A 20,456-nucleotide genomic window follows, 5' to 3' on the forward strand; every position below is an offset into this window, starting at 1 on the left:
CCAAAACACATAAAAATCCCTACAGCAAGAAAAATCGTGGCTTAAGGGAAAGAAAATTCATGGCCGCACGCTAAAAAAAATCTTAACAGAGTGAAGCTCTGGTAAGGTATAAAGCAGCTGCTCAGGTGATATCTTCCGGCCCACACATAGCAACGAAATTGGGAAAATCCATCGAAGAAAACAACCAAGAATGCATCAGTGCCAAAGAGACTAGACATCTAAAGCGAAGTAAAGGGATCATAGTTGATGACTGAACAGTGACAAAATCAAATTTCTTTGTGGGAGAAATATAAAAGCCGAGAAAGAACACGGCAAAAAAATTAAAAATGCTGAAATTCACAATGAAATGACGGGAAACAATCTGAAGTTAAAAATCTGAAGAAAGGACCCTGCCATTCGCGCCGCCGAAGCACAAGCTGATCACCACCCCGACCGGACCCTTGCATTCGTGGTGCCGAAGTAGAGGCTAGGCGGAGCTGCGCTCAAATTTCGCATTATAGAGTCTCGTAATCGTCCTTAGAATTTTTTTTAACATGAACAATCCCTTCTCTAACAACCACATCAGTTAAGCATGACCAAAGTGAGTCCGCGCAAGATAGCGAAACAGTTTTCGGGCCTGCTGACAGGCTTTAAGTGTTGAATGAATGCACTTGCTATTCATTGCAGTCGTTCGAGTCAGAATTTGCTGAAGAAAGAAAACCGCCCTGCCTCAACTCGTCTCGCGAGGTAACGACGGACGAAAGTAGAAGGAAAAACACTAAACCCTCCTTTTAAGCTTGTGATGCTTCCCCTCCCACATAGACAGGCTTTTAAAAAAGTTCTAAGCCTAAGTATGATGCTAGTAAATGAGGGCATAATGTTGCATGCATCATTGCTCCCTGCTTCACGGTAACAAGCAAAAGTCGTGTGCATATTGTCTCTACTTCGATTCTGTACGTGGCGCAACCACGCTAAATGTGTTTAGGTGGCGATAGATGAACCGTACGGTTCCGTCAAACATTCCTCGCTGCACTCAAGACTAAAGAAATGCACACACGCATGCTCTGCGTTCAAAGTCGGTGCAGTAATAGACAGCGCTAGTCCACAATGCATATGATTTTTGAACTTACTGCGACCGGCATTTCTTTCTGGAGCTGCGCGCCATAAATAACACAGTACTCGCCACACAAAAAATTCAGTTCTTTTCTTTATTAGTGGAAGTTTTCGACGTCGAAAGCACGCATTTGTAGTTGGACATGTCATCAAATCACAAAGTACTGAGTCCAGGAGACACGCCGTGCTGTGGAAATACTCGATGAGCTGTTTTCAGTGCCGCATATTGAATGCTGCGGAAGAGGAAGGTTTCTTAGAAAATTCCTTTTGCAGTGTAAAGCGCTTCCTTGATGTTCCACTAGCACTCCCGAGTTGCTCTAGTTGAGATCCGCATTTGAAACGATCATACGACAAACAAGATAACACAGCCGTAAATATTCTCAAATGCACATCCGATATCACATTTCCACATGGACTAACTATTCAGACAAAGTGTCATGCTTGGGATGTTTTTCTGTTCGTCTAAAAGCTTCCTCGAAGTGAGATGACCACTCGAAGCTCTCTATCTCGGACCCATGTGGTCTTTAACCGCCATTTTTCATTTCTCTCTCCCCTTGCTCATTTACGTCTGCATTAAAGACAGTTGCTAGTCACCGGTGCCAGTGTTCAACTTATTGCTTTTGTGTCAGCAGTTCCGTTGTGCCGTTCTAGATATGTACCGATATCTCACTTTCGACCTTTGTGACGGGTATTTTTTTTTTTGCTTTCCATTTTCTAACATTCAGGTAATTCGAACAAACGCGTGTATTAACTAGTTGAAGTTCAGCCAATTTAATAGACCCGAATGTTGCTAAAGTCGATTGTTTGGTGGGAACCGTAGTAGATTCTAAGCGAGAGAATGCGGGACCACTGCACGGCAGATACTTAAATGCGGCGATAGAATCAAAATACTCGCTGGAATAGGTTGGCCATTTTATGGCACCGGATGCAGAGTAATTACGGACGCACATGATATATTATATATGCATATAACGTGGATATTAAACGTGCGCATCTTGTATGGCCTTGATTTCATTTAAAACTGCTGCACTTTCACATATTGAGTGAAGTAGCTAAGAACCTTCTTTCAGACCAATTCAGCCCGCTCTTCATAGAGATTCATATCTACTGGCCTATGAAGCAAAAGCCACTGCGTCGCACTTTCGCAAGGCTTCAAAAGAGATGAAGGAATTTTGAGGTTTCTACTGACCATTCTTAAAACGCTCGTATAACAATGACGCAGAGAAAACATGTGGAGTATTGCGAAAAGTTAAAAGGATGGAGTTTATACTCTGAATGTTGTTCAGCACTTCCTTGGAAATTTTAGAAACGTGGTAGTCAAAGTTTGGCCAAACAAATGGCCGACTTCTGCCGCAGCCCGCCGTCGAATGCCCTCCTCGACAGCCGGGACCGGACCTTCCGCCACTTCCTCCTCGTGGGGAAAAATTTTGTCGGTCAAATTGTTAGTCACGCGCCGAGAGTGCAGTTCTTCATTTAGCACTGTTTCAAAAGCCGTTTCCGAAGCAGATCATCGATTAAGGTTAGCGATATGAACAGCTAGCAGTACGCAATGCTGATATAACTCGCACTGTAAAAATACACCGTTAAAAAATGCCACTAGGGTTCTGAGAGCCTGTTCTAGGGCATTATTACAAATACAGGCTCACAACAAAGGGCCCTTGATACCTCAACCCTCGAGGTGTTCATCCCATGTAGTGCCGCTTATTTTTTTTTATAAACGGTTTATGTGGACGCGACAAATTTCCACTGCAAATTGTCGTTCCTGTCTGAAGTAGTGACGTCGTGTTTCTTCAATGAAATCACTGCCGCTGTACTGAGAATTTGCACCCAGCGCTACCCAAAATGGGTACCTACCAAACTCTGCCACAAAACTGTGCTGCTTCACAGACACTAGTTCTCATAACAGTCATACTTGAAACGTGTCAAGGAACCAAAAGTAATTACTTTTTAAACTTCTTCGTTTTCCCGCTTCCCTCCTACATGCTGGGAGGGCTGATCCTCCCATTTGCTCGAGACGCTGTGGCCACGCTAGTCCCACAGCGTGACCGCTTTGGTCACCGCTAGTGCTGCAGTGGTTGCTGCGATCGCAAAGATCACCGCATACTGAAAAAAGTTCTAATACAATTGATGCACACTTAATTTTTTTTATGTAATTAAGCGTGTCCGAATCATTAAATAATGTCTGAGAGAATTTTGGATTGCCTTATAAGGAGAGTCATTGAGCTGTCAGCAATGCACAAGATACTGAGGGATACTGCGGTGAGAGGTAATACTTGCTGAGTGCTTACGTTCACACCCTTCCGCACTGCACCAACGCCTCAGTGCAATGCATTGGTGAAGACTGCAAAATATATAAACAGATCAATGTTTGTAATGATTACCTCTCCATCAAAAGCTATTTTATAACGATCTCGTAACAAGACTTCAGAAAAGCATCCCTAGTGGGGCTGACGCTGAGGCTGATGCGAGGAGTCGTTGTGGGAATTCTTATGTCAAACTATTGCCACCAGAGGAGCGATAATGCTAGCTCGTGAGTGATGCGTCTCACCCCTTGTCCTGGATTGGCCACTGTTTTCTTCGCCCTCCCCATTGGACACACGGTTCCTCCTGCGTGACCCCCGGCCACGGCCACGGTGACGGTGGTGGTCGCGGCCATGGTGAGGGTGACGGTCACGGTCACCCTCACCAGCCTGGGTTCCACCATGCCCAGCATGCCTTCATCAGCTATTCCACATCTAGATGCAGAAGAAGTATACCTCAATATGGCCGCCAGCACAGCATGTCATTTTCCCGTCAAATGTCATCAGCTACCGGCCGGAGTAAATATCTCCCGGAAGCCCCAAATGACCTCCGGACTGCCAGATGCGGAAAATGAACCAGTTGCAGGCAGCTGTGGGAGTAGCGAGTGGGGGTTCCGGTCTGCGCGGAAGAGTCGAATGCAGCACAGCAGTCCCGAGTAGTTGGCAAGTAGTCCGAGACCGCAAATGTAAGGTGGCAGTGCGTTCTGAAGGTGACACTTTACGAAGCAACATTTGACTGCGACAAAGTTTTTGTCTCACCTGATTCAATTCATATGCCAGCGCGCCTGCCGTCGCTGATATAGACTTATACCGGAGTCCTTCGGAACAAAATAATGTTGCGGCTTAACCAACGTGTTTGTGATTCTCACCAACACCTGTGCATAAAAAATCAGATCAGAAATGTAACGCATATACGCCGCTGTACCAGATGTCGCCGCGAGTGCAGCGGCTTCTGCTTAGCTGGCCGAGTGACTGTCTTTCTGCAAGGAGAAACCGCATGCGACAGACTACTGATATTGTCACGGACTAGACGACGAGTGGGCAGTGGCGCGGCCAGGATTGCTCGTGCCAAGCCATCCTCAATTAAATAATGCTATAGGCACCTGTCATGTCGTGCTGTATTCATTGCCTTGCCGTCACGTAACATTTGTTGTCAGACGCGGGGAATCATCGCTATCCTAGTGCAGGAGCTTCAGCGTCTAGCGCCTGCCATGGTCGTTGGCCTTGTGTTCTTGGTCCGCACCACACGGGCTTACCCCGGCTCGCCTTATCAGAACTGACCTCACCGTTCTCCCCAGGCCTGTCCTCCACCCCGACTAGAAAACGCGACGAGCTGATGATGCCGCCATGACCTGTCCCTACGATCCCACCGATCCGAAACACGTGAGCACAAAACCCGCTGCCCATGCAGTCTGGTGCGTCCATGTACCTCGGCCGTCGGCTCCAAGTTACCTGTGGCCGGAAAGCTGGCCGGATGGGCCAGGGCTCATCCAACCATCTCCTCATCCACCGTGTCAGCAAACCTTTCATCTCCTTCTCTACTCTGTTCATCCTTTCTACCACGCCCATCGGCACGTCCTGAGTATCATCGTCACTGCCGTTCTTCTAGTTCGCACGATCGCGACGATCACTCGGTGGCCTCGGGTCGTGGCACCGACTGAAGACGACGAAATGGGAAGTGGCGTGTGCGGAAGCGCTCGTAGCCAGGCCTTCCGCCATTAAATCATGCCATACCCACGTGGCATGTCGGCTCGCCGTGACGTTACAACATCTTTGGCTGGCCGTTGCTGAGTGCTCTGTACAACTCTGAAAGGCAACCGCACATCCGGCTGGCCGTAATCGGGCGTCTTGACCACATTCGGCTGCTTTCCGAGCGCCCGCCTCTCGCTCAAAGCATCTCAAGGCTCTCCGGCTTTTTTTGTCACAGCGCTTGAGGCGCTTTTTTTCGAATGTACACTTGCCTGAAATCCTAGCGTCGGCGCTGGCAAGGCGGTGGTACACGATGAAGCATGCGATGATCTCTTAATCTTCATCAGCCTTACTACACCCACTGCAGGGCAAAGGCCTCACCCATGTCTCTCCAGTTAACCCTGCCCTTTGCCAGCATCATCCACCATGATCTGGACATTGCTAAAAACGTTCTGGACGGGGCCGACGATCATGCATGTGCAGTTCCGCTTGCACGGCGGACGTTTGTAGACCCAAGTCCACGTTCTTCACATTGTCATCGGCAATGTGTTCTGCACCGACGAATACAAATTAAATAGCTAAACAAGGCGAGCAAGCGTAATGAAGAAACGTGACTCAATCATGCAATCAAGGAAGTTTGTTAATGCGCAGAGGGTGAGCACACATGGAGTCCTTTTTACGGATGCCAACATGGCTCGACTGCGGCGCCTCCCATAGTTCGTGTAAATCACCAATAGGTGGAGACACAGGGAAGTCCGCATCGCTTGACTGCTGCACCATTGAGCCAGGAATGGTAGGCAGATTCCCCGGGATCTATGAATATAGAGAATAACCAATTCCGCACATATGGGCATTAACCCATTATCGCTATCTGAACGACTGCCACCCGTGAACACTGGATCTGAACACCGGAACCGAAGTGTAAACCGAACTGCTAGCGCAGCTAATTCTCATTTGGCCTAACTAAGGAAATCGACAATCATTTGTTGCATCCGTCGGTCAAGTATCAACACTCACTCATTGCAAGACGCCGATATTAGAAACTAGGTCTAGAGGTGCGCGAGTAGCACTTCATCCCGCCGCGGCATCCCGCCAAGTGGTTTTAAGGGCGTGACCCTTCAGGCCACGACCCCCAACACTTCTCTCTATGATTAAAAAATGTTTTCACCAGCACCGCTCCCATCTCGCCGCTGCAGGGCGTCCAGTGCGTTTCGCATGTTCCGTTCACGCCTATATCATACACCGCGGACAGGAGCGACGCTTTTTTGCGGTACGATACAGATACAGCTGCAGCTCTAAGAGGGACTCGTGCGGGATATATAACGTGTTCGAAGCGGTAACCGATGGCCCCTTCGGGTAGACAAAGAGTTCTTTTCAAGAGTTCTTTTCAAGGCACCCTTTTCAAGAGGCAGCTGAAGGCAACGGCCGAACGTTAGTCACAGGGGTGAGTTAAGGTGATCTCATGGGACAGAGCAGCCATGACTGGCGCAGCAGAGGGGTAATTGTAATGCGTTGTCCTGTAGTGCCATTAGTTATTCAGAATTCTCCTGTGCACTGCTTAATTATTCCCAAAGAGTACTTTGAAAAAAAAATATCTTTCTGATTACCGAACAATCGTTGGTTTTAAAATGAGTGAATCTGAAAAAAATATATAAAAAATTCTAGGGGTGCACTTAAGTCTTCTTATTTGCAGTAATGCGAAACAATTTCTCTTACTGCTCGTCCCTCCTTCCTCACACACGTCCGCTATCTCGCCCACGTCATCTCGCCTACGCGGGCCATCTGCTGGACCAGCGCTGTATATTGCAAGCGGGGTGTGGGGGGGGGGGGGGGGGGGGGCGACGCATGACGGCGCTACGACTGCACCTTTATTAAGTTCGTTCGCGCACGCTCTGTCCACAATTTCCGTACACAGCGCCTGTCCACAGCTTCCGGCGCCGCTACTCAAGAGAGAAGAAATGCTTTCGCATTAAAAACTTTTTAAATTGCATCACTTTCCTGTGTGCACATGTGTTCTCTCCTGTGTCTCTTACCTTGCGTTGCTTTTGCAGCTGCAGTTTCAGGCTCGGAAGGCGCAGCTCGGGAGTGCAACTCGACGTCGCTGTCGACCTGCCCACCTGGGCTACCATATTCTCGTGACGTCGGGGCCGCCAGCAAGCACTGGTTGTTGCTGTGAGCAACCACTGTGTTCAGTGACGTCGCAATAGTTGCGACTAGAGCAGCTGGACTCCACTTCATTCGAGTGGAAATGCTGAGCGGCTGCTCGGACAGCACTCAGTTAGTAATAAAAATATGTTCAACTGAGCACCTGCAACTGAAACTTGCTACAAAGCATCTCCGTACGCACATTAAAGGGGCTGTGAAGGGGGCTCTAATAATTAAAATTGCGGCATGCCTGGGATATTGAAGCACCCCGCTTCACAAATGGTGTCCAGCAAGAATGTCCTTTTTTAATGTGCGTTGAAGAAGCTGAGTTATCTGTAGTTAAAATTTGAATTTAAGCGTCTTCGCGCCTTTCCCTCTCCTCTCGTCACTTTTTGCACGCTTGAAGGAAGGCACTCCTTCGCCGACCCCCCTCTGGGAGCGGAGCTTCCCGTACAGCCGGAGCTATGCGGCTTATTGGCCGCTGCCACGGTAGCTGCCTGACGTCTGAAAGAATCTAACCAATGGCCACCTCTCACCTTGTCTACGCAGATGCGGGGGACGGAGGAGGGTGCGAGCATGAAAAAGTCGCCGGGGAGGGCTCGCCAACTTTGACGCGTGATTGTGGGTCGTCTGCTGCGTGTAGAAGAGCATTATTTGGCTCTGGTTTTCATGTCAACACAGTGCAGTGATTAAGTGAGTTATTGTGCTCTCCTCGGAAGGTGCTTCAGAGCCCTTTAAAAAAATAATATCTTTTGTTTGCGTTGAACATTTTCTGTATGCATCCTATTAATTAAAACCATTACGTGAACAGTAACTCGCAGAACACTATCAAATAACACTATTTTCTTTCCGACAACTATGGCTTGCAAATGTACATTTCTTCTGCCTCCACCCACATCTCAACTCCACCGCGTGGAATTATTAGTAGTCAACCAAAAGGCCAGTACTTTCGGTATCAGACTCAGCTCATCACAAACGTATTGTTCTTCTGCTGGCATGCCACCAACAGGACTTTTATGACTGAAGCCTTTAAAATCGTCGAGTTCTGATTCTACCATCGCTTCGGTGTCACTCCGTTCTTGCAGCATAACACGTTCTAAATGGCTTGTAAGTGGCCTCTCCAACCAGGTGGCTTCGCGTTGTTGCATTCCAATGTCATCGACTTCTGCCGCCACCTCTTTCTTGCGTCGGCTCCATATATTCTTCGTTCGTGTGTCAGCGTTGACATCGCGACTTGCATAATCCACGGACAATAAACGTCGACCATGTAACCTTTGACCCGGCTCCTCGTGGTTATTCCTGAAATTTCCGAAAGAATGTTTGCCTTTACCTAAACCAGGTAGTGAGTAATCTATCAAACCTCCGAAGGTTGCTAAGCTTCCAAGGCCTTGAAATATTTTCTTGCCCAAATCCACGCCTGCGTTAAGTATTCCCACTGCAATGTTAGAACTGTCGTCAGCCTTAGTCGCCGCACTTTTTGTACCAACTGGTGTTGCTGCCTGTTGCGTACCAGTGACGCTAGTATTTACCCGCGACGCGCCAGCTCCATAACCTCTATCTCCATCCTGACTAGTTTTATCACCTGCACTCTCTTCATACTCCGATGCCTGCCCCTGAAAGAAGTCATCACTGACCTTGTGTGAACCAAATCGATCGCCCTTCCTTCCATCCCGGCTATTACCTCCCAAGGAAGGTAATCCTTCCGTTCCAGGGAACCCTTTGTAATGCCCGTCTCCAAGATCTGGAAGTCCATCCGGTGTCGTGATCCTCACTCCTGGAATTCTTCCTCCCTTGCTCTGGCTGCGGGAGCCTCCCCTTTTTTTCCCTGCTTTGTGAGAACCCTTTCTACTTGGAGGCCAAGCATCAGTGATCTCACTCGGCGCCAGATCTCCACCCTCATGGGGCTTGCTGCTCCCGATCTCGTCACCTATACCTGGAAGCTCATCTGTGGGCGCGAATCCAACACCGGGGATTTTATGGCTCACTTTTTTCTTTCTAGAAGACCCGCCTTTTGTCCCAGCGCTTATTTCAGACTGCCCCTTTGCAGGAGGAGTCCAGTCATCAGCGACCTTGGTTGGAGACAAGCTATCATCTACGTGATCTTGCTTCCAACCACTAAAGATGTCATGTTTCTTGAACCAATCATCCGACTGTTGCGTGTCGTCACCTTTTCCGTGATCTGAGAACCAATCGCCGGGCGGTTTAGAGCCACGACCCTTTCCGCTGTCTAGATTTCCGAAGTTAGGAAACCCTTTTGTGCCCAAGTACAAGTCGTCATCAATTTTTTTGGGTGCAGAGTCATCCGATGGGAGTGATCCCTTCGAGGGGCCGCCAGGACGTCCGTTTCCATGACCTCTACGCCTGCCACTGCCTTTCCTTCCACCTTTAACACCGTGCTCGCCGTTGTCGTCTGTCGTCTCGTTCTTCTCTTCGTCGGGGAAGATACACATGGATTCGTGTATGCACCATGTACGGGTGCGAATGGTTCCGAAGATGGCCCTGAGGACGAAGCCCTTCTTGCACACGCACCCCGGACCTTCGTTGGCCGGAGAGCAGGTGTCCTCACGGGCCTCATTGCAAACCCGAGGACAGCGCTCTCTCTCGAGCACGAACTTCATGTATGACGGGCACTTTGGTGGACATGACTTGATGGGGACGCACGGTCCTTTTTTGTACTTCCTGAAAGGAAAAGGAAACAGAACATTAACTCTAAGTGAAATATTGATAGGCGGTGCACAAGGGAAAAAAAAGTGATCTTCTGGATGTTACCTGTAGGCAACAACGAGAAGCGTTTCGAGAAGCAAGCATGTCACAAACTGAAGGGCGCGGTCTTTTGTCTTGCGGGTGCTGCTGGATAGGGCATGCGGAATGACGTCTTCAGAAGCGGTTGCACGAGAGGGAATGTCGATTAAAGCTAGTGGACGATCTGCCTTTAGAAATTCGGTAAAGGCAGTGTGACTGGAGACAAATGTTTCGGCACTATAGCGCGTCATAAATGCTATGTAGGATAATGTGTGAAGGAGGCCTGCGAGAGACGAAGGTGCTCTAAGTGCATGCGCTAACTGCTAACCACCTAACATCTTCTGACTTCTGATTTCACTAATTCCATTCGTGAACTCCAGAGTAGGGCGTCTGGCAGTATTCTCTAGGTCGTTTTCCCAATATTAAAAATGCTAGTTAGACGATTTGGCACCGGTATACATGACTGACATTACACAACAATGCAAATAAAAAGACAACAAAAACAAAAAGTGATCCCAGATGGGTTTCCAAATATATATATATATATATATATATATATATATATATATATATATATATATATATATATATATATATATATATATATATATATATATATATAGAGAGAGAGAGAGAGAGAGCTGCTTTCTGAAATATCGACATTCATCGACTGTAATTTGTTTAATAATTACACGTGACATGGTCACGTAGTCCGAAAATATTGAAGAATACGGGATCACCAGAGTGACGTCAAAAACCGGCGCGCAGGTCAAAATGCGCTTGCCGAGCACTCGGTCTCCGCCGCACACAACATAGACTGGGCCGAGGCACGTGTGATTGCAAAACAAAGGGACAGCAAGTCACGGCTCTATCCGGAATCACTGATTATTCAGACGACAGCGCACACGCTCAATCGAAATGACGGGAACTTGCTCCCAATCTACGCCAGGTGTCTGGGGTCGCTCATGCGCCGTGTATAAATAAAGGACGAAGCTACGTTATGCCTCTTTGTGAACAAGGCTCCCGTGGGGGAGCCGAAACGTCATCCCATCATTTCTTTTGGTCGGCGCCTTCTTTCGTCATGTACCATCCCGACCAGATGGGTTTCCGTCAGACTCTAGACTTCTTTAAAGCTGCGAACTGGGCGAGTTGGTATTGATTCATATTTGAACAGCGCAATAAAACAACGGGACACAACGAAGAAAGGACACCACAAGCGCTGACTCGCAACTAGATTTTAATTCACGTCCAAGCATCTTAAATACTAAGAACGCCAAACACAAACAAGAGGGAAAAACCAAAAGAAAAACGATACAAAGCTGCTAATCATGCCCACAAAGGTGACAATCAGCACGAGCGCGAGACTACACATCTTGGCCGGATAAAAACATCATCTCTTTATCAGTTAGTGTGACAGAAGGATCACTAATGCAGCTATCAGGTTCCAAGCGGATGTGAAAAGCCTCCAAAATTTCCCGCGTTAGGCTGTCATTATGTTTTCCTAGGATGACGGTGTTAGACAACAGAGGGGTGCAAGTACCTTCTAATGACAGCCTAACGCGGGAAATTTTGGAGGCTTTTCACATCCGCTTGGAACCTGATAGCTGCATTAGTGATCCTTCTGTCACACTAACTGATAAAGAGATGATGTTTTTATCCGGCCAAGATGTGTAGTCTCGCGCTCGTGCTGATTGTCACCTTTGTGGGCATGATTAGCAGCTTTGTATCGTTTTTCTTTTGGTTTTTTCCCTCTTGTTTGTGTTTGGCGTTCTTAGTATTTAAGATGCTTGGACGTGAATTAAAAATCTAGTTGCGAGTCAGCGCTTGTGGTGTCCTTTCTTCGTTGTGTCCAGTTGTTTTATTGCGCTGTTCAAATATGAATCTAGTCTTCTAGCTACATTACGGTAGCATTTCAAGTCATCAGCGTGGCTCCGCAGCCATGCTGTCACTTGGCTGGTCACTTTGTGCGGAGCAGCTGCCGACGCCGTGGCTGATCACGCGGTTCGTCACGTGGTTGGCCACGTGACCAGCCACGTAGTGCGCAGCAGCTGATGCTGCCGGCGGCTGGCACCCGGCCATCTGTAGCTATCGCGTCACTCCAGGTTTAACCAGAGCTAAACCTCCGCGAATTTTTTTTTCGAGGTTGGAAGCCTTAGTGCTAGCGCACTGAAAAGTCTCCGATTTGCGAATTAAAAGGTTCGTGGACACCGTATACGCTACGAAAGCAACACTCTTGACACAGCTTGCTAACAGCAAAAGTACGTGGTGTAAAAAAAATTGTGCAGGTCCAAGCCCCTCTTCATGTTACCTAACTGGTCTAGAGCTCTGACAATTAGGATTATTTTTATTATTTGTTTATCGCGCAAGTTTGTCGATAAGACGTTTACAATCAAATTGTGTGTAAATTCAAGCCGCACTGCCTTGACTTCTCTACTCTCGCCACTCGCTCGTCGACAGTACATCTAGCAAAAAATGCTGACGGATTTTGCTACTGACACATGAGGACACCCTGGCCTGGTGCTCAGCTTATTGTGTTACATTACGTGCAGTACCAGTACACAAAACTCTCTAAACCGGATACTTGTCCCCGCTGGCGCTGTGCTCAACACACCGAGAAAAACTAAACAAAAGGAAAATATGTCAAGGGGAACAAAACAATGAGCACATTTATGCACTCTGGGACCGCGTCTTATGGACCTGCATCAGTAAAAATTGTGGCAGCGTACAAGCGTACCTAGGTACGCTTGTTTGTCCGTTACCACAATTAGCGTATCATAAATAGTTTGCAAACGTACCTAGGGTTACTTCTATGGAGAGCTTTAATTACTACTCCAAATCTAGGTTCTATGAGCAAAGCTGCACGTCAATCACAGAAGCCCATTCTACAAGCACCGTGAAGTTTTAGGCACTAGTTTCACACTGTTTTCTAAACGCCGCACGTCGCCGCTACATGTGGCAGATGTAATACGCATAGGTGAGAACCAGCAGTCTTTCAGACTGTCATAGTGGATGCCAAGTTAAAAACCACTGTAGCCCAGAAGCACATGAAGTCACGTAGTCCGAAAATATTGAAGGCGTGAGCGGTAATATTTGGAGGTCATTCAAATAGGCCGCACTACTGTCCTGAACTCCACATGGATCATGATCATAGTGGTGATGATGAAGAGGGCATGCTTCTGCTTTCACAGCAAGAGAATGTAGCCATGAATAATATGACACCACTCCTCGCAGTGAAAAGCTATATGCCTCTACGTCTGAAAACAGTAGTGCGTTACTTTGCGTTACTTGCGTTACACTGCAGAAGGAGGCGAAAAATGCGGCTAGGAAGAAAATACAAGCAAGCCCTGATGAAAGCGAGCTTTGGGTCTCGAAGAATAGCGCAGCTGCAGAAAGTAATAAACAGGGCAGACGGTAGGTTCCCGCCGCGCCCAGCCTTCAACTTGCTTGACAGTTAGCGCTCAGCTTGTCGCTTCTTTCTTTGTTTAGCTCAGTGGGCTTGTCCATCGAGGATGATGCATCACTAGCTGTTCTACGCATCCGCACAACATGCTTTTCAGACGTGGGCCTACAGACCATGCGCGCGAATAGAGCCGAGAAGCCGTCGGCATGAAGTTTACTCACACATGTACTATGACCGTCACTGTGACGCAAAACGCTTGAACAGAAACACAAATACTAATTTAGCAACATGATACAAGGACATTTTTTGCTTCTCCGAGAAAAAAAGAAGGCTGGTTTTTACGATGTGAATAAACTGGTGCACAAATTTAATACTGGCACAGTTAATTTAAAAGCAAAAATTTGAAAATGCACTTCACTAGGGCACCTGTTTGAGCGAGTTGGTAATTTGTGATGAATGCGCTTGTTCATAAAACCCAACAGCGGCGGCTGCGTTTTTATAGAGGAAAAACGCTAAGGCGCCCGAGTGCTGTGCGATGTCAGTGCACATTAAAGATCTCCGGGTGGTCGCAATTATTCCGGAGCCCTCCACTACGGCACCTCTCTCTTCCTTTTTTCTTTAACTCCCTCCTGTATCCCTTCTATTACAGCGCGGTTCAGGTATCTAACGCTATATGAGGCAAATACTGCACCATTTCCTTTCCCCAAAAGCGAATTATTATATTTATTCATAAAAACCAGGGCGGAAAAAAGAAGTACGGAGAATTTGAGTCAACTTCCACCTCTTTTACTCTAGCTTTTTTGTGCTGTAGGAATATTAAAAAAAAAATTCACCTGTCTACACAGCCGGTCAAAGCAAACTGTATTCTTTATCTGCTGCAGAGATCTCAAATAAATTTTGATTTTTCTTTGGTACTGATAACGAGGGTGCTCTTATAGTAATCCGTCAGTTTTTCTTAGTGCTTAGCTCCAACAGTCTTTCCTGAACCATTGTCCCACTAAAATCAAACCACAGAGTTCTCCTTGCGGTTCCTTGGCTCCGGAGGCTATACGACTGCCTAGCTTTACAGCCTTCCTTAGCCATCGCAACATTACAGTTAGACCGCAAGACCTCTATTCGCCTGGAGTAAAAGGGACCTTTTCTTGGGCACCACGATGCAGATCCATAATAAACCTTTCCTTTGACCCAATCCCAACTCGTAAAGTTTAATTTTCTTATAAAAACTAAATAGGTCATCTGTTAGATTTTTCAGTATTTCTATATTCACGAAACAAATTATGCCAAGTATTTGTAAACCGTTCCGCCTAAGAAATTAAACAATGTTAAAAAGAATGCGTGTATGACTGGAAGGCCTCATCAATGGCGCCATTTTTGTAACAAAGCCTTTAGTAAAAGCGCGAAGAAAATAAGAAATATTTAAGGTAAACTATCTTAAATTTAGGAGCATACAGTGCATAGCACTGTGTTGTAGATACCGCGCCTGGAGCGTGTACCTTCAGCCCCAGGCTGTTTTGTGGCGCTCTGAAGATCATGCAACCCCTATCGCTATCGGGACAGCACGACCCGAATCTTGAAAAGTACGACATTAGGAAAGATGTGTATGCACTGTTAGCTTCAATAGCCTAGATCCTCTTGCTGTGCGCTGACGTCGATTTGGTCGCCGCCCAGCCCGCTTCCCCCAACAGCGAGCATAAAGGCGCCTAGTCGAACCTCGTTATAAGGACGTTGAGGCGCCCGGCGATTACTTCGTTATAGCCGTAGCTTCGTTATGTACCGTGTTCACAGATCTTCCAAGGGAATTCTAATTCATTCGTTATATTCATTACTTCGTTATAAACCTTTTCGTTATGATGAGGCTCTACTGTAAATAGATACGTAGTAAATTGCCGTCTCGGAAGCACCTTAACTCTCCCCACTCCGGCGAATGCCAAGTTAAGCAACCAAAATTGAAACAGGAGGGCCAAATCCAGATCGTGATGCAATATATGCTTCCCCTCTGCCATTATTACGCTTTATCATTCATGGGCTGCAACAGTTATATGTGTTGAATCAGTGGCAGTTCAGGAACGATGGCTCACATGTGGGGCGTCATTACTGGCTTATGAATTTCGGGACCTGGCGAGGGCTATGACGCGTCGTACCCTGGGTGTAAGCACTTGTAATTTTTTTTCAAGTAAAGTGTAATGGACTCGTAACTAAACATTCACTCACTGGCAATGTATGTATGTTTCAATGCGCCCGGTGACCGCTTAGAATGTTTATCGAAATTTTCGTGTCAAAAACCTGCCCGTATTTAGGCCTTACATAACGTCAGGGAATGGGCACTGTGTATGTAGACCTTAAGCTTCATCGTCAGCAGTAAAAAAAGTATTACTGCTTGCGAACCATGTTTATTGTAGGTGTCTCCTCTTATTCAGTGGCAGCTCTCATTATGGCCCAGGCGATGGTGGATATTTCAATAAATATCATCCAAAACAAATCCATTGAAAAATTTCGAACGCCAAAGACTACGTCCAAGTAATTAGTGTATGATAGACAACAAAAAATAATTGCAGTTCTTTTATTGCGCATAGACATCAAGTTTTCCAGTAGAGTTTCTCGTCACAAACGGTGCTCAAGGGCTCAATGCCATAAGAACTTCATAACTGGAGATACAATGCTTTGGTGCATTTAGGTAATTTATTTGAGCACTATTTTTCACTGGGACGTTTCGGTTCAATTTTTATAGGCGTCCCTCAGTACCACCACATATCACGCGCACTCGCAGATGACGGAGCAACAAAAACGTTACTAGACAGTTTTAGCTGTACGTACGCAAGTGCTTGCGTACGCAAAGTGCTATGGCGCTGCGTGCGTTACGCTGTCCGCTCAGAAAGTATAGTTTTAGTTGGCCGTGCCGTAGCGTCCCTCACGCGCACGCGTAAACAGTAGCACCATCTAGTGACAAGACGTCGAGGCACGTCAACGCTCGGGTGAATAAAATTTAATCCGAGATTACTGATAACTAGGATGAATGCATTGCGAGCCTTTTTTGTTCCAAGAATAAAAACTATGCAAACCAAAGAAAATGTAAGAACTGACTAAAAGCTACAAAACTGTTTCTCCAGGTGTCGTTGCTACGAGGAAAACACAATGAATTTAGTTAGGCCTAGGAGCGTCAAAATTGCCAAATTGTCTGGAAAACAGGGGCTAGTTATCGCATATACCGCTACATGTGGGCAAGAGTAGCCGAAAGAAAAGCGAACCGCTACCATTTGAGCGAGCTATTGCGTTGGAGAATCCAGCTGCGACATGTATTTATTCCGAAGCGGGCGAACAGGGCTCCGCCATCTTGTCAACGTTAACCAAGCAAGCCACGCAAGCTCCGCAATGCAAAGTCCGCTGGCTAGCGTACATACGCAAGCCGCAGGGCTTGCGCTTGCGTTCTGAGCATGCGCACTACTGTCCCCGCAAACACCTTACGTACGCTAAGCCGTTGCGTACGCACAGCTAAAACTGCCGACTTTCTCTAGAGCGCATCTGACTTTTGAACTCTCTTCTGTGGTCACAGTAATCGGCGCCCGGAACTGTAAATCTAAAAGAAAAGCCGTGCTTTGTAATATTATTCAAAGCACAATGTGGCGTACGTCCTTCCACCGCACCGTTGCTAAGTCCTTGCGCATCTTTATCCGATGAAAAAAATGCCCGAAAATTTTTTGTCTGTACTGAATTAAGCAGGACATCTGTAGCCCAACTAATTATGTCGAAAGGTACGTTAAAGCCGTCGAACGTTCCTACCGCTGAACTAATATGATAAGTACTGCTAGTTGGTACTCAACGTTTAGCAAAATACATAATTAATGCAACGGCGTGACAGACCCGGTCGAAACCGAATACAAAACAGGCGCTCACTCCACCGCTACTGGCACCTGTTTCGTATCCTTCTGCGTCGTCGGCGTCTGTTGCACTGTTACATTAATTATCTCTACTCCCTTTTCTGTTCATGACGTCAGAAGCGCCCACAATGACCGTGGTCATGATCGTTACCTGATGTAGCCCCTCATGCATTCACAGCCAGGTTTGCATGGCTTGTCGCACTGCTGGATGACTCGCTTGCCGCAGACCATCTCGCAGTCGCTGAGGCAGGCGTTGAACTTCTCGTGCTTGGAGCTGTCGCACTGGCCACAGCGCTTCGCCTCGAAGCAGTTCTTGGTCTCCTCGTCGCGGTAGTAACCCGGCTTGCAGATGCAGCGCCCCGTGCGGCGTCGCCACTCCAGCTTGCGGCCGTCGGTGCAGAACTGGTCGTAGCGCTCCCATAGGCGAGCACGAACTTCGTGCGGCAGCACGCAGCGCCGGAAGTACCCCAGGAGCTGTGCATGGGCGTGATCTGCGAAGACCAAGTACGCCATTGGCCCGCAGACCCCCTAATCACAACGGCCTTTCTTTGACAATAACAGTGGCGAAAATCTCTATCGCGCCCGTGTCTCAAGTCCCAATGGTCTCCTTGGAGAAAAAGGGGAGGTAAAGTGACTGTGGCGTCGTCTTTGGACGATGAAGCCAACGATGCTCTCTTTATGCCATCGGCAGTTGTTGATACTGCGCAGTGCTGCGGTGCTCAACGAAATCGGTGGAACAGATGCAGTGATAATGACGTATGGATAGAACAGCTTGACAGAAAATTTTAAAGCTAAAACGTGCAATAGATTTCAGCGCTTACGAGTAAGTGACAAAAAGCGGCGACTGTTTTCGCTTTCCACTCAAAGGTGGCGCGATCCAACGGCTAACGTTCATGAATTAACCGCAAGAAGTAGGAGGATTTCAAAGCGGAGTTTTGCAGCTGTTATGATCACGGAATACTAATCGGAACAAGTGACGACGGTATGCACACTTACAAATGCAGCCCATATAACATGCACACTTGTTTAATAATCCGAACTGGGCGAGGGATTTTCGGCAAGTTGTAGTCAAATTCTCGCGATTAATTTAATTTTGACGCCTGGACATTATCAACATGCGGCGATTTCGCACAGTACACGGCCGCTTTTGCGTTTCGGGGCCGTCGAATTTCGGCTGTCGTGACCAAGATTTCATCCGGTCCGTAGCCATACCGAGACACATCGAGAAGCATCGAGAAACGAGAAGACAAGCATTAAAACATCAAACCGCCTAGTCCGCAATAGCAAGAAATCTATTCACAGAATGCTCAGATACGCATGCTCCTACGAGTGTTCAGAATCACACCTCACGTAGCCGCGCGAATACGAAAGCTCTGACCACAGTCTGTTCACGAATACACTTCACGGGGACGCATGGAGATGAAAGCTGCAACCTCGGCCATTTCAAAGCCACACCTCACAGAGGTGCACGAGTAAGGAAGCTCGACAACAGCCTGTTGAAGATCGCACCTAATGGAGACGCATGGATACGCTTAAACATAAACCTGTCCAGAATCCCACCTCACCCGTGTACACAATGCAGAAGCTCCAACCACGGACGTCTGCTGAAAGCCACCGCTCACGGGAGTGCAAGGATACGGACGCTCCGCCAAAACCCTGTTCAAGATCGCAGCTCACTGATGTTTATAGCCGCATTTGCATGAATTCGACACAAGTCGACTCCAGCCCCCTTTTTTTGAGGGAAAGTGCAAAAGCGTCGAGGAATAGCCTATAGGACTAGCCACTCCTTTACTTCTCGAAACCTTCTCAAAACCCTCAAAAAGAAGGCTGGTGTCGACTTCTGTCGCATTCATGTAAACTCTGCTCATGAGTGCTCAAGCCCCAAACACGGCCTGTTCAGGGTTACACACCACGGAGGTGCGCGGATACACAGCTCATGGGAATGCCAAGACAAGTACGCTACAAACACAGCCTGTTCAAAATAAGGCTTCACTGTGAGCACGGACACGCAAGCTGCGGTCCCTCGTTTCTCACCTTGAATATGTGCGCCGATGATGGCAAGCGCAAGGATGCACCACTTGACAAGGAACGCCATACTTTGTTCTTGCTTTCGACGAAACGGCTCTGTAGGGGATCTCCCGCCCTGAAGGGCTTGGAGGAGGAGCGAAGACGTCGTCACCCTTTCTCCCTGCCCGCTCTGGCCGCGGCAGACGCTGGTCGAACAATGAGCGCTTGCGCACGCATTGTGCTCCCGCTGTTCGACAAGTCTGAAATACAAAACAGACAGCGCTCCACGCACAGTGGCCGGCTAAGGCGCAGGTGCGATAAGGGTTCTCGTGACTGGAAGCAACGAAGCCAGAAGGCGAAGACGGAGAGTTCTGTTTCGGTGCAACACAGCTGCACGGAGTGCAATAGAGGTGCAAGCACGAAACGCGTCTTTAAACCTGTTCTTTCATGCTTTCCTTTTTTTCTCTTTTGTTCTTTAATTTCTCTGCTAGAATAAGTGCAAAAGCAACCGCCACTGCTTAGAAGGCAAGAGTCATGTTTGCGGTGAGGTTCTCGAAGATGCACAAGGGCTGTGAGGGTCACCGTACAGCGGATCAGCCCGGATTCATTTCGGCCACCTGGGGTTCTTTAAATCGTGACCGCAGTGGTGGCCAAGTGGTTGAGCATCCGCTTCACGTGCGGGTGGTGCGGGGTTCGGTCCTTAGTGCCGTTTGGTACCCACCGGTGATACAATGGGTACAAGCTTTCCCCTTGTCTGATGCTCGGCTTATTTAGGGTGAAATGCTTGGGAAATGGGTCTTTGACCCCACCTTGAGAAATCAAAAATACACTGTACCATGGCGCTCTTTGGCTATACAGGTCCTTGTGATATAAAAATTCATCATCATCATCAACAACTTTAACCTGCTCCGACAAAGCAAAAATCATGAAGAAATTAACCGCAAAGCTGGTCAACAAAAATTTTGTGACTGTAGCGAGTTAGCGGTAGTTGGTCGCTTCCTGATGGCGCTCGAAACGTTGGCGTTACTTCCATTGTTCAAGACTTGCAGCCTTCTAAAAAACTACAGCCTCTGCCTTTGTTTCTTGTTTGGACTTGTGCAGTTTGAACGATAGGAAATGCCCCCTACAATGCCGCAGGTGTTCTCGAGGCTATAGGCAACTGCTACCGCTTAAGTACACATTTCACTGCATAGAGGAACAAATATT

At 47.5% G+C, this 20,456-nt stretch overlaps 1 protein-coding gene across 1 annotated transcript; it reads right to left on the reverse strand.

Annotated features, from left to right (window-relative positions):
* Nucleotides 1-7,125: 7,125 nt before the first annotated feature.
* LOC144104201 (uncharacterized) lies at nt 7,126-19,575 on the reverse strand. Its single transcript, XM_077637073.1, has 3 exons — nt 19,278-19,575; nt 17,395-17,734; nt 7,126-9,905 (listed from the first exon to the last, which is right to left on the reverse strand). Exons 1-3 carry the CDS (start codon nt 19,336-19,338, stop codon nt 8,126-8,128), a joined length of 2,181 nt encoding a protein of 726 aa, XP_077493199.1. The 5' UTR covers nt 19,339-19,575; the 3' UTR covers nt 7,126-8,125.
* Nucleotides 19,576-20,456: the final 881 nt, after the last annotated feature.

This window comes from Amblyomma americanum, chromosome 9 (assembly GCF_052857255.1).
Source record: "Amblyomma americanum isolate KBUSLIRL-KWMA chromosome 9, ASM5285725v1, whole genome shotgun sequence".
NCBI classification, from domain to species: domain Eukaryota; kingdom Metazoa; phylum Arthropoda; class Arachnida; order Ixodida; family Ixodidae; genus Amblyomma; species Amblyomma americanum.